Source organism: Coloeus monedula (assembly GCF_965178545.1).
Source record: "Coloeus monedula genome assembly, chromosome: 1".
Lineage (NCBI taxonomy): Eukaryota > Metazoa > Chordata > Aves > Passeriformes > Corvidae > Coloeus > Coloeus monedula.
In genome coordinates this window covers 74,228,725-74,243,517 of record NC_138781.1, presented here as the reverse complement: position 1 = coordinate 74,243,517, position 14,793 = coordinate 74,228,725, and the positions used below count along the sequence as shown (strand labels likewise).

General features: G+C 37.6%; 1 protein-coding gene across 1 annotated transcript in view; it reads left to right on the top strand.

Annotated features, from left to right (window-relative positions):
• The window catches only part of GMDS (GDP-mannose 4,6-dehydratase), a 411,036-nt gene that overhangs the window by 176,407 nt on the left and 219,836 nt on the right, over positions 1-14,793 (top strand). Inside the window, exon 7 of the mRNA XM_082297233.1 lies at positions 7,679-7,806. Within this exon, the coding sequence (XP_082153359.1) occupies positions 7,679-7,806 (128 nt within the window). The remainder of the gene's footprint in view (positions 1-7,678; positions 7,807-14,793) is intronic.

Sequence of the window (14,793 nt, the reverse complement as noted above, 5' to 3'; positions counted from 1 at the left end):
AGAGCACAGATGTCTGAACTGTGATAGCCATTCAACGAGGGAAGTCAAAATCAGAGAGGTTTTTGTGCAAGTTGCCTAAGACTGCAGGGTAATTCCATTTTGTACAAGTGCTGGATTTTCCTTTTGGTTGCATACAGTTCTAGCTATTGTACCACCAATTCAGCAATGCTTATACTTAACTCCAATTGTTTACACAAGCTTTAACAATATAAAGAGTCTGTACTGATGGGCAAGCACACTCATATTTACCCACAGCTCATACATGCAAAGGCTTGCCTAATTCTGTGACAGCTGAAATGAGAGGTTTAATTCAATAACCTTAGTTGTACGATTTAAAAACCACAGCTTAAATGAATGTTAGCAAATCAGAGCGGCTAAAGACATTTACCTTTGTTTTACAATGTAGTGTATATGAACTGCGATTAAAGAAACCAAAGTGAGTAGTTTGGAGCAAAAGGTTAAGTTTTCTGTAAGCGAAACGCTGCTCTGTTTATGTAAGCACCATTAGCAACATAAACTTGGGAACAGGAATAACACTTTTACATATTGTTTTCAGTATTAATGTTTGGGTTTTCCTTTATGAGAATCTTTGATGCCTCACCTTTTCCTGTTCGGTGTACACTTCCTGAGGGGAAAATATTTGAATTTAAGAAAAATTATATGGGGGAAATAGACTAAAATAGCACCTTTTGGCCAACAGTTATTGCTGGTATATCACCCTGGCCTTTTAACAACCCCATATGATAGAACTGAGAAGTGTAATCAGTCCGAAACAGTGGTATTTCTAATGTGAAGTCCAAAAGCATTGTGTTACACCGTACACATGCAGATTGTCTCCTAATCAAACATCATTTTTTCTCAGTCACTTTAGAGAACTGCTGCTGCGTAGTCATAGAAATGATACTGTCATTGGTTTTTGGGAGGTGGAAACCTATATCTGTTTGTATGCAAAACTGTCATGAAGAGTCTAAAGCCCTGATGACAGATGCCCGGTGGAGGGTTAGCACCCCTGAATCACTGGGGAGCGTGGCTTGTGCCGTGACAAACATCACCTTTGATTCTCACCCACTGGTGGTGGTTGGTAGGTCTCTTCCCCTTCATCTGTGCACCTTTTTTACAGGACTTACTAATTGTCCCCTGAGGTAGGCTTTGTGCTACCTTTTCACCCACTGGGAAAAAGAAAAATTTTCCTACTCTCTGTGCTCCCTCTGCATTTCTGTACCTTGTTGTTCCTCACAAGACTGTCTCTCACTCTGATTTTCCACTCAGATTATAAAAGTCATTAATTTGTGTTCTCTCCATGCGTAGTTCAATGACCTCCTGTTGCCCTCAGCTGTCCAAATGTTCTGTGTGCAAGTGGATGGCAGGGGCACAGTTGCTCTGGGGTTGAAGAGCACCCACCCCCTCCCCTGTGCTGCCGTCCCCTGCTGATTCCCACCCTTCCGTGCCTTTACCTTTCTGCCTTAACCTCCTCATTTTTGGAATATAAAAGTAGTAGTGCATTTTCAATTACCTAAAGAATGGGCACCCAAGGATTCGGTACCCTGTTGAAAACTGATGTATTAATGGGAAAAGGGGCCAAGCAGAATTAGTACATTTTAGCATCGGAAAGGTTATAATGTGTATCAATATATTATAAAACAAAATAATTCAGTTGATACGCCAATTGATGTCTTTGTTAGCAGTATTTAAAGGAATTACTACCACATCATTTTATTGAAATCACACGTTTCAAATTAGTTCGAAATGAGGGTCACTTGATAAGGAGGGGCAATTTCATCCTCATGTTACTGGACCACTGGTTTCAGTCTGGGATCTGTGGATTTTTTTGTTACATAATTGTTTCCCAGGGGGCTGATGTAGAATAACCTTTTAAAAAAAAAATTTATCTTTCCTGTTTAGAGAAAGATACATGTCCATCGGAAAATAGTTTGGGCTACGTAAACTGAAAATGTTTGAAAAACATTTCAAGTATATTAGAAATCTGAAAAAAACACCACCATAAGGTACTTTAAAATTTTTAAAGAACAGAGGAAAAGATTGAAAATATAATGATGAAACAAAGTATTTCCAGCTATGCTATACAGGATTAAAATATAAGGATTAAAGCCCTATATCTCATGTTTCAGGAAATAAAATTATTTACTACCCCAGTCAGGAAGATGTTTCCCATGCATGACTTTACAAGGAGTCGCTTATGAATCATATCACCCTTATTTCATATATATTTTGTTTTGCAAAAATCTGATTGTGGACTTTATGGCAAGCTCATCCAAAGGCAGCTGTACCTGCTGAGTAACATTCGTAGGATATTATAATGAGTAGAAGGAAGAAAAAAAATCACTTATAACAATGATTTTTCCTTTTTTTCCAAAAAGGGATGTTTCTACTTTGTACAACTGTTGTTGTGAGAAGAACAATTTGTTATTTTAAATTGAGAATGGATTCACAATTTAAATGCATGAATGTTTAACATATATGAAGTAGCTGCTCTACTAGTTTTACCAAAATGCAGTACTTTATCAGTTGTTTTGATCAAGACACAGTTTAAAATTCCATTTAAACCCAAAATAGGGAAGGTTAATTTAAAGATCTATAACTTGATTTTTCATTTGGTTTACAGTGACATAAATCCATTTGCTTTGGAATAATTGTTATTGATTTTCATCAGTGTAAGGAGATTCAGGGCTTCTTTTCTTAGAAAATCTGGGTGTTCCTTTGCTTTTCCTTTCAGTTTGTTACAAAAAAATGGAAAAGGTTGTCATAGAATGGAAATGATGAGCAGTGTGGATTTTCAGGGAATCAAAACGTTTTAATGATCTCATTAAGTGTATCATTTACAACACATATGCGTTAAAAGAAATATGTTCCTCTGGGTTAGTAGAAGTGCTGGGTGCACAATGTGTTTGAACACGTTAGGCTTCCACTGGAATCTATGCCAGAACTGCAGCAACTTGAAGGAAAAAAAACCCCAAAACTCCAACCTTTATCTTGTGTCAGCGTCTTCAGAGACAGAAACCATTTTATCATATTTTATGCAAAATGAAGAAAAAAGGTGTTATGAGAACTTGATAGATTGTTCCAGGACTGCATCTCTGTTGATAGATAAGTACTGCTATTGAATTCTATAAGATTGATTGTCATTCTATGATATTACTAGGGTTAATAATGGATTTTCTTAGGCATGCAACAGCTACTGTTTTACAGAGACAGCAGTCTTTCTAAGACCACAGTTTTATCATTAGTTGGGTTTTGTACGTGGTCTTGAGAGCTTGGAAAATGATGGTTCTTGAAAAGACACAGATACTACAATAGTGGCTCTTGAAGATGCTTCATCCATTTGGCTGCCTCTTCTAAACCACAGAGTCTGGAGAAAAACACCTACTTCCAACAGGCAGGTTCCTGATGATACATGAAGGGCAAAACCCCAGTGCTGGTAAAAGGAATGGGATACTGATGCAGAGACTAAGACTTATTTTTTCCTGTCTTGGGGCAATCCAGCTTTGGAGCTGTAGGTGCATTAAACCATACCTCCTAAAGCAATAGTTTTAAATATGTGCTATTTAATGAGAGATGTGTCCAGCTTTCAAAACTGCATCTTTGCCATATGTAGGCAGCATCCTTCTCAAAGGGATGAGCTGTTTCCACCCTGAGTCAGGCAGTGCACTAGGCGACAGGCCTGGGCTGGAGAGCAAAAGCTATTGCATTATACCTCTGCTATTTCTTTTTATTGTGATATTGTTCCTGCAGTGGTTTTCTGACAAGTTATATGTTTTACGGATCAGGTCTGCTTGATGAGGAATCCTTGCTTTAAATCCTGTCTAGGATAAATCGGGTTTGTAAATCGCACCTTATGGTTCCTATTGGCATGCTAACGATCTCAAAGGGAGGGCTTGGGTTTTGAAAAAAAATTTAAGCTAATGCCTAGGGTTCCTGAAAGAGCTGTTGATGTCATGAAAACTCTTGTTAAAGGCCTCTCTTAAAATCTAGGAACTTGTCAGACCCTACTTAATTTGGGCTGTTTAGAACCACTGAAATGACACATCAAAGCATCCTTTGCTACATCTGGCCACATCTCTTCTGCCTGGCCACATCTCTAATGCTGCATTGCAGCAATTCCAGTGCTGCCAATAGTGATGCAAACCAGAGCATGATGTGGCCCATCATGGTTAGGGTGTATTCACTGCACAGATAACTATGCAAGGCACTTAGCCCAGCATGTTTGGCCCCACAGACAGCAAGAATGATTCTTCTCTGGGTTACTGCAGGAAAGTGAGCTCCCAGCCATATGCCACCCACACACATTTTGAAAAAGTGTTCAAATAAGTCAAAATACATCAACCATATAACAGCGTTTTGAACTCTCCACATTTATTCATACCAGGTGTGAGCAATGAGTTGTGTTTTACGAAACCTCTCTGAACTGAGGAAGCAGTGCAGAGCCAGGAGACAAATGTGGGACTCTGACATCTCTCCTTCCCACCAGTCTAAGGTAGTTTCTGTCATTACCACCAACACATTTCCAGGTGAATTAGTAAGGTTAGTAGCATAACAAATTAGGCCTTATTCACCTGTGATAGCTGTTGGCATTTTAGCTGCTGCATCGACTTGACCCAATGAAAATCAACATAAAGGGTAAAGTGGTTAACACACCATCAGCTTTGATGACACTCTTCCTGGCACTGAGTGGCCATTTTGTGGAGAAAAATGCTGCTGTATGTTCAACATTAGCAAGTCTTCACTACCTCCTGAGGAAGAGGGAAGCTAACCATTTCTGTGCCTCAAAAAGTACTTTGCATTCATTTATACAAAGATATCTGTAGCACTCTGCCTGCATCTCTCACATAGAATCAATCCTGAGGAAAAAGACATTACTTCTGCTGAAGTTCATACCAAAGCAAGATTTCATAGCCAAATTACAAACCTCTAGGACAGGGCTTTTTAGTGGAAATGCTGACATAGCCTTAACTATTTTGTGTGACTCCAGTGGGCACCAGCTTAAATTCTAGTTATGATGTGCATTTAATGGCATGGGATCAAACATAGAGTGTAATGGGATATTTTAAGATACTGTGTTTGAAGAGAATCAGTACTTAAACATTATTTATGAACCATATCATTTAAATGCTTCTGAAATGTGCCACTCAGTCTTTGGGTGCATGAAAAATTTTCCAATCACATTTCTCAGAATGAACGGTAGCATAGTTTTCTTCCACAGCTTTAATGCTGAGGCACTTCCAAGAAGAGGGTTGGTATTATTTAGTGGAACCCTACTGGAATATTTATGGAAAATAAAGGTTTTCATTTTTCATTGTGGTGCTCTCTAGTTCTTCATCTCAGCCTTTTCAGGAATATTCTGATTTTGCTTGGAGAATATCTTTGAGGATTGTTTCTCTCCAGTTAACAGTGACTCTGTGAGAAGACAGAAGCTACTAGTATTTGTTGTGCTCTCCTAGACAAATCAGCTCTTTCTTGTGCAGTATCTTTCATATATTTAAAGTTAAATTGATAGCATAATAGTTTTTTCTCTCACACAACCTAATATGCTCTTTTTTTTTTTTTTTTATGCTGAGAAAGCATTTGCTCCAAAAGGGAAGTTGACATTCATTAGTTGTGCAGGTTGACAGTAAAACTTGCTTTAATGCAGATGGTGACTAGAACTCTCATTGCTTTTGCTGCAAATGGGAATGCAGCGTTGAAAGCAGTCAGGTTTGCTTATTACTCAGTTGCAGCATGGAACTTTAAAGCATATACCTAATCCTAGAAAGAAACCTGTTCCTTCAACTCTTATTTGCTGAATAAAAATGCTAACTGAAATAATTTCAGTACAGAAGGTTAGGAAGTTTCAGAGCTAATCCTAGTAAGTTTTTGTGATAGATTGAATCTGTTTTTAATTAATTAGCAATAATTTGTGTGAAGGTCTCAAAGCACTTTGATAAGTTAAAAATAGAAACAATCTTTGGAGAGGTGCCAGTCTGACTAAGCCAAAGAGACTCTGCCACTGGTTTCTGTTAAGCCAGAACTCCAGTCCTGCTGCAAGCCTGTCCAGCTAGGAACAGGGAAACCACAGTACTTTGCTTTCAGAAGTTACAATAGCAGAGTCACAGGGTTGGTGTTGTCCAATTTTTGAGAAATTTGCTTTGAAAATGACTCTGGACTATATTTTGTTTCTGAAAGTTTGCAAATCATACAATTTAGGAAGCTTCCTTTATATATTAATATAAAATATTCATGTATATTTAAGGAGATATAGAAATCATGTAATTTTCATCCTTTAAAGAACAAGCACAAATTGATGGTATATCCTAAGTGTCTAATAACTGGAATTGCAATTAGTTCAGCAGTTGATGAAAATTGAAAATTCTATCTTAATCCTGTGGTAAGGTCTGAATTATTTAAGTTCTTTATTCCACATGGGTCTTAGAGGTGTCCTTTTTTTTTTTTTTCTAATTTTTTTTTTTTTTTTTACTTTTGGTGGAGTCAAATGACACAGAAAAGTACTGTAGTGCTCTTGATTTTACAGGAAAAATTAGTAACCTGAAAAGGACACTTCATGTTATTTAATAATGTTGCAGCAACCTACTATTTGTTTGACAGGAAACAGAATGTATTGAGATGCATATTTAAAGAGCAGAGTTCCATGGTGAAAAAACCTGCATGTATGCATTGAATGCATAAGCTACACTACTTAAGACTTTTGAAAATTGCTAAGAGCATTTTACAACTGCAGATATTTTCACTAACTTTCCTGTTTTTCATTTGGAGGAGGTATCATCTGTCACCACTTATTCATATCCTTTTTTAGCTATTAAAAAGGCATGTAATTTTAATTTTTGTGGCTCATTAGTGTGCAAATGCCATTGGGCTTGTTTAGCTTAAACTCCTGGTCTAAATTCAAATCCCTCTGCTTTTGAGGAGACTATGACCACCTCTTAGAAACACAGCCATCATAATCTAAAAATCAAGATCTGAAAATAAGTAACAAAAAATATTGTTTAAAGCAACTCCACTGGGAGCAGAAATGGGTACACAAATTTTCCAAAGTAATACAGTGAACAACATACTGAAATATGATAAAATAAAGTACGACCTTCAACTGAGAAAGTTGAAATCACAATTTCATGATCTAACTGAACCTGAGGGACAAAGAATCCCAAATAACTAGAAAAGTAGAATGCATTTAGCCATTACAGTTCTTTGGAGAATATGCAATATTTGCATAGTCCTGATTTTTTTTATTAATAAACAAACTTATTTAGATATATGCATTCCTTGGAAAAAAAAAATTAAAAAGGAAAAGAGAAATGGCAACAGAAAACTTGAGGGTGGTCTAAGATGTCTGTCTTCTTTATGTAACCTTTTGCATTTTGTGTTTAAGAACTGACATTCCAAACGATTTTCTTTGGCTTTATGCCTGGAGTGAATACTGAGGCAGCAAATTAGGAATGCTTAAGAAGTCCCACAAAGAAAGATGTTTGCTGTGAAAGTGCAACTAATGTGACACTTGCACTGGAAGCTTCTTAGCTTGCTCAAATGATAAAAGATGGCACGGGTCTAGGTGGTGTGAGGGGACTGAGTGAAGACTGATAATGCCATGTGCTGAGCTGTACAAGATCTCTCCTGTGCCAGCTATCTGCCACTGTGACTGTGCTGATACTACCTTTTATTTCTCTTCCAGGGGCTAATTTTGTCACTCGGAAGATTAGCCGATCAGTAGCAAAGATTCACCTTGGACAGCTGGATTGTTTCAGCCTGGGCAATCTGGATGCTAAGAGAGACTGGGGCCATGCCAGGGACTATGTTGAGGTAAGCTGTGGGATTTTTTCTGAATCGTCTTTGTGGTGGGGATAAGGCTTATTGCTGTAACTTCAGGTTATGGTCCACAGAGGGCTATCGCAAGATTTTTTTTCCTGCCTATTGAGGTCTGTTAACTTTGTCTTGCTCTTGACTTCAGATTAGGGAATTTAGTAACACAGCAGTCTACCCCAGGCATGACCTGAACAGAAAAATAAATCTCTGGGTTTACATTCCTTGCCTGAATTCCTGGGGAAGGGGTCTGACTACAATGTGGATCTATTTTAGAGTATTTCTTCTATTCTTTTGACAATTTTTATGACCAATATTAAGATTTCAGCAAGATGCAGTATGACCTGATGTGAAAGATCCTGCTGGAGGTTGGTGACCTTTTTTTAATAAGGCAAAAATTATGTATATGTTAATAATCAAAAGCCTGTTTGGTTATACATTATAAAGCAGCATCACAACACAGTTGTGATGGCAGAAATTGGAACACATAAGCCTGCATCTAGTGTTTGAACTGTTTGTGTAGTCAGGATTTGTATCTAATTTTATTCTACCCATCTACTTAAGCAGACAAACAAACAATACCCCTGTATTGTATTACAAGGAGACATGAATGACCATGTAGGAAATATTGTCTTTTCCCCAGGAGATTTTTGTCCCCATTTTGGTGCTTAAAGTTTTCCTGTGGTCACTGTACTATTTCTGTCTTTTAATAATTCCTTGCTGGGAAACCGGATTTGACTTCACCATTCATTGATGTAGTTTAAAAAGATGACGACTGTTTGTTTTGGTTTTCTGTATTTCAAAGTAAGAAGTATCTCAGTAGGCAAAAGTCTGATTTTTATCATAAATTGAGACTTTAAAGGTAGAGTAAAAGCTGAGCTCTCAAATCTTCTTTACCATCAAAAAGAGCAAGAAAATAAAATTGTAATACCTCGCTAAAATGATGTCCTGGATGACATTAAGAAAGGTAAACAGCCGAATCACCTTGGTATCAAAAGGGTTACATCAGGCGAGTGAAGAAGGTGTTTTTTGGCAGCCAGCTATAAATGAAGTTGTCTTTGGTTCTGTGCTGCATTTGCATGAGATGCTAAGGGCACCATGAGTGTAATGACTGTGCCTCCACAACTATGGTTTTATATTTGTGGCCACAGCATTAGATGAAGCAGTTAAACCAGTAACCCATCAGTCATCTTTTTAATGCATAAAACTATAGTCATGAGTGACCATAAAACCAGTTACCAAGTCTCAGCTGAAAGAAAGTAAAAGATAAGTCAAATAGAATGATCAGTTGCATGAACATAATGAATATGATTTGATAACAGGCATTGGATATTTCATAAAGACTTCAGCTATCTCATTCCAACACAAATTGCACTAGATCATAAATCAAGGGATGAATCCTGAAGTCTTCTTTAAGGGAAATCCAAAATAATCCTCTCGTGCCTTCTGGGTTAGACCCTTGCCCTGTGTTCACAGAATCACAGGGTGGGTCAGGCTGGAAGGTACCAGAATGTCTTATCTGGTCCAACCTTCCTGCTCAGGCAGGAATGAGATCCTAGAGATCATTGAACAGAATTGTGTCCAGACAGTTCTTGAATATCTCCAGTGAGGGTGACTCCGCAACCTCTCTGGGCAATCTGTTCCAGTGCATGGTCACCCGCACAGTAAAGTTCCTCCTCATGTTCAGGTGGAACTTCCTGTGTATCAGTTCCTTCTCTTTGCCTCTTGTCCTATTGCTTGGCACCACCAAGAGCCTGGATCTATCCTCTTGACACTCCCATCAGATACTGATAGACATTGATGGCATACATCCCCTCTCACTCATCTCTTCTCGAGGCTGAACAGGCCTAGCTCCCTCAGCCTATCAGGGCTATTATTCAAACCTTAAAAATCAAAAAGGAAATGAGAAAAAGTCTATCCAGAAGGATGACTAGCTTTCAAGGCCTTTGGCCTCCAGAAGGAATGTAGTTTTCTGAGGTCTGTGGCATGAACACATGATTTTTGTGCAAGTAGCATTCCAGGCCTTTCAGCCACGCATCTTGGGCCTGTCCCAAAATCTTCTGGAAAGAATTCCTCGCTAAAATATAGTTCATCTTGAGTATTTCTCATCCCAGAGAGGTACCCCTTCAGATAATGGGAGAGTTATTATAAATTCTCTAATTCCCTGAGTATTGTGGAAATGTGGTTACAGGCAGACTTCTAATGGCTAAAAAATAAGGTAACTTTAAACTGGAAATAAACAATTATTTGAAGCTTTAATGGACTGGAAAGTAGGGCTTAGAGATTTAACATTGTTCAAATAAATACATAGTATGCTAGAAAGCATGATCATATTTACAAGCATTTGGGGAGCTTCCTTAAGCATATGGCTGAACACATAGGGATATATCTTATCCTCTCCATATGTAGCTTTAAATCCCATCGACATTAATACAAGTAACACATGTGCATATAGACTAGACCATGTACTGTGTTTTCTTTTTTCTTATTTCTTTATTAGGGATAATAATAAAACCATAAAGACATTCATTTTTTGTTGTTTTATGAAATATTGTGGGTCAATTCCTGGCCTCATGAAAGTTGATGAGCAAACACCCATTGACTTCATGGAGAGACAGTGTCCTGCATGTGTTGGACTTGAGAATGTCTGGTGGTTACAAAGCACAAGCAGAATTCATGACTCTTGGGCTTTGATTATATGAGTTTATTTGACTGCCACTGTGATTTTGGGCAAACTCCTTTGTATACAGTAAAACATGGAAGTGTGTAGGTGCCCACTGAGGGATGTGTTGAGGGTAGCAGATGATTCAGAAATTTGAGGTTTAAACATAGATTCATATCAGTGGAGAGTAGTTGGAAAATGTGTTTGATTAGGATTTTGACTTGGCACTTGAACTGCCACCTGCAGGAACAGGGTACAGCAGCATTGTGCTGGTGAATGAAAACCGGGAAGTCCAGCTCACTGGAAGAAAAGGATTCCATTCAGTGTTTGAAGAGAACAGAATAGAAATAAGTAGGCATTGAAAATTTTTGGTGTGGGATTATAAATTTTAACCTAAAATTAGTAACTCTCAACATATTGGCAGAAATTGCTGCTGCCTCTTGCTCTCCCTTTCTCCATTATTGGCTCTGCTGTGATCCAGCACAAATCTCATGAGATGGTGTTAGAGATGATGATCAATGCCACAGAGTTGGAAGAGGAAAAATAATGTATCAATGCTATTGACATAATGAAACTTCTGTGTACTATTTTGCTTTGTGAGGATAACATGCCCTTTATTTGCTGCAGACTACCTGCTGAGTATTTTCAATTATTAGCACTACGGCAAGCCTTAAGAGTACTGAGTACAGTGATGAGTACAGGGGAAGAATCACCCTTCTAGCCACACTATTGCTGGTACAGGCCAGGATACCATTGGCCTTCTGGGCCACCTGGACACACCAGCCTCAGTTGCTGAGCTGAGGCTTTTTCTTCCCATCCTTCAGTTTCCTCTTCATCACCTGCTGATGCTCAGGTTGCCTTCTGCAATTGCACTGGCCGTACCTCAGTCAAACAGCACAAATACTGCACTCATGAAAGCTGTGGAAAAGCCCCTGAATCTTGATCTTACCAAACTAAAAGAAGTCAAAGGTAACAGTTTTAATAGTTGTTAGGTATTCATAGAGATCTGAAATATTTTCTCTTGCCTTCAATAGGCAGCAATCCAGTAGTATTTCAAGCAATAATTACAGAGGACTCATAATTGGGTCATAATTGGCTCAAATTCAATTAATTACATGTCTAGTCAAATGTTTAAAATTAGGTATGTGCCTACATTCATGGTGAAATCAGGGTGCATTTGATACTTAGAATGTATGGGAATTGGCTTCCATTAATTTATATTTAAATAATGTAAAAGAAAATCAAAGCAAAAGAGAACTGTTTATAAATAAGTAATATAGTAAGTTATTGTACAGGCCAACCAAGCACATTAAGAAACCGTGAAACTGCTTAAAGAGAGAATATCCATCTTACTTTTTTTTTTTTTTTAATTGGTGCTGGTGCTGATTCATACTTCAGTCTGTGATTAAAATGCACAAGAAAATATGCAGTAATTTTTATTGTCTTAGACCATTTTGCACATGTTGAAATTTAGATAGTAAAATCTAATCTTTGTTTAAATCTCTAGTCAGCATCACCTGGTCTTTCACTTATGATTTTTCTGTTTACCATTCTAATAGGCAGAAACTGACCCTTGGAAACAACTGCTACCACTGCTGTGGTGGGAAATCCCTTCCTGTATGTTTGTGTGTATGTTTAAATATAAAAGCTCTTGCCAGAAAGAATTATTTAAAATTTTACTTTACTCTTGTGCATAAGAGAAGGAGACAGCCAGTAAGACTATTGGCCAAAGCGTTTCTAGTTTTGTGGTGTTGTTTTCTTGTAGCATTAAGGATGTGTTGTCTTTTGAGATACATTTTACCTTAGTCTGCTAAGACTTGAAGTTTTTTCTGAGTAATTCTTTCACCACCCCAGCTGAATTCTTGCTTGTGAGAGTCTTGCTTTGTTAAGGACTGTTGGTTATAAAAGGAAAGTTGTATCTGTCTGTGTAACTATCAATACCTCATACAGTTATGAGATTGGCTCATGAATTTAAGGCATGTTTCTAAATGGGGATTACCCTTTTGGTATGGACTGAAGTGAAAGTGCTTTTCCTTTCTTATTGCTTAGTTTTTAAGTTGAAAGTGAATATCTTCTAACAAAAGTTGAAAAATAATTTTAAACCCTCAGTGATGGGCTTGTTTCAGTATGAGGGTATAGCCATCCAGGTAAAGTGTACTTTGTGTATTTCCAAATGAGAACTTTTTCTTCTCATCAGCTTGTCTGACCTGGGATGACTAATGGCTCTATTAAGCCAAACTGGTCTTCAGATTAAATCAAATCTGCTCTAGATGGAACTGCTTCCCCCTAGGTGAAGTGATTGGGAGAGCAGCAGGACTTACAAGAACCTTAAGGAGAAAAGTTTGATAGACTGTGCTCCTTTGGAACAACTACTGAACATTCACAAAACTCTTGACAGGTACTTGCTGAAGCAGTACCTTTTCTAGAAGCATGTATATCAAAGACAATGAGACAATGAGTATTCCATCCCTAATTTTTCTAGTAGTTTAAAAATCTTTAATTTAGAACTAAGTCTCATTCTGAAATGTTTTTGAGAAAGCAACATCTTCCCAAAGGAATTATGCACTTGCCAAGGGCAGAATATTTTTTGATTTCCTCATGTAAATATTTAGGACTTGTGGAGATAGGCGTCCAGGATAAAGGAAGTGACATTTGACCACAGTAATACATTCAATCATCCACCCAAATAATGACCCAGTTCTCAGGATACAATACAACCTGCATAAGCGGTCACAGCACAGTCCCAGCTGGTTTCAAATGAAAGATGTGAAGTTCACCCAACACTAACCCACAGGCACTGGCACTGCAATACAGACTCTTCATGACACAACAAGAGTGCTGGAAGAGCAGATCCCAGAAGTAAAGATTGTCTTCCCTGACTGAGTCTATAGGGGAAATACATAGATAAGTGGATTTCCAGGTCAATTAATGGTATCATTATTTTAGTAAGTTATTTTTACATGTTGTGCCTCAACTGAAATATTCCAAGCCTACAAAAGAGCTCGTCTTGATATGAGGTGGTAGATGGTGTCACTGGCCACCAAACAGGTGTCTCCCCACCATGCCTCTCATGCAGAATCAAAATGGGATTCTGTGACACACTGTTGTAATTTCTCTCTCTTTATTGCTGTCCAGGTAGGCTCCCTCAGCTCTGTAGGGCACCTGTGGCTCCACTTGACTTCTGGCTTCAGAAACTACTGTTTCATTTCTCTGGTTTTAGTTACAAACTTCAGAGTGGGACTGAAGACCAAACATTTTCTCGAAGGCTATATCTGTGCAGTGCCAAAATGAACTGCCACAAATTATACGCATATAGTGAAGCTCTCATCAGTGTACATTTCTTCTCCATTGTCCCATACAAACAGAGAAAAAGTTGAAATTTAAATAGTTGTGTTTTCTTTTCGTTAGAGCATGATTTAATGCCAGCAAAATGTAGGTATAATTCTCAACCATCTTCTTCCAGATTTTGAAAATATGGGCAAAGCTTCCCTTATGAAGAGAGAACTGTTTTAGAATAACCTCAATAGTGAAAGTTTTCCTTTTTAATGCTAAATAAAGGCTTGCATTTTGATAAATAAGACTGCATGCTAAAGGACGTTACAATGCATTTCTTTCAGTGCATGTAATTTAGATTAGACTTCTTGACTATTAGAAATAGTTGCAATTCTCAGCAGACTAACACACTATCATCTCAATTTTACTCATGTGAATGATGTCTACAATAAAGAAAAACAAACCCAAACCAAGTCCTTTGTGGTTTTTAAAATGCTGAAGCCTGCAAATAATATGATTCTAAATAACTACAGCATAAATGAGATAATCTGAACACATTCATTCATGTGTGCATGCACACACAATACACAGCCTGTATAAATGTGTGCATGTGAATGTATGTTTCTGTGCATAGATGGTTTCTGTGGAAATTACTTTCAGTTTCATGTAGTTTGAGAGGTCCATTTATGTGCTATTTTTTCTTTAAGTTTGAGGTGATTGATAGTAAGAGATTGTACAAGAAAGTAAGTCGTTTATTGCAATAGGCACGAATGGCCTCCATAATTAAAACATAAAAATGAGGAAAGAAAAATTTTTTAATTACAATATATAGGTGTTCTGTCTAATACACATCATATGGCATTGATTTCCAGCAATGGTGGACTGTAAGTCCAACTGTAATTGTTGTTAAACCTTTCAGAAAACTATCCTCATCTATTTCAGAACTGTAGCATCATTTTCCCCTTTTTATTTTCTTGCAGACATATTTTCTGTGAGGGAAGCACATATGTAAATAGATTTTTTTTCTTATTTACAGAGATTTTCCTTTAACT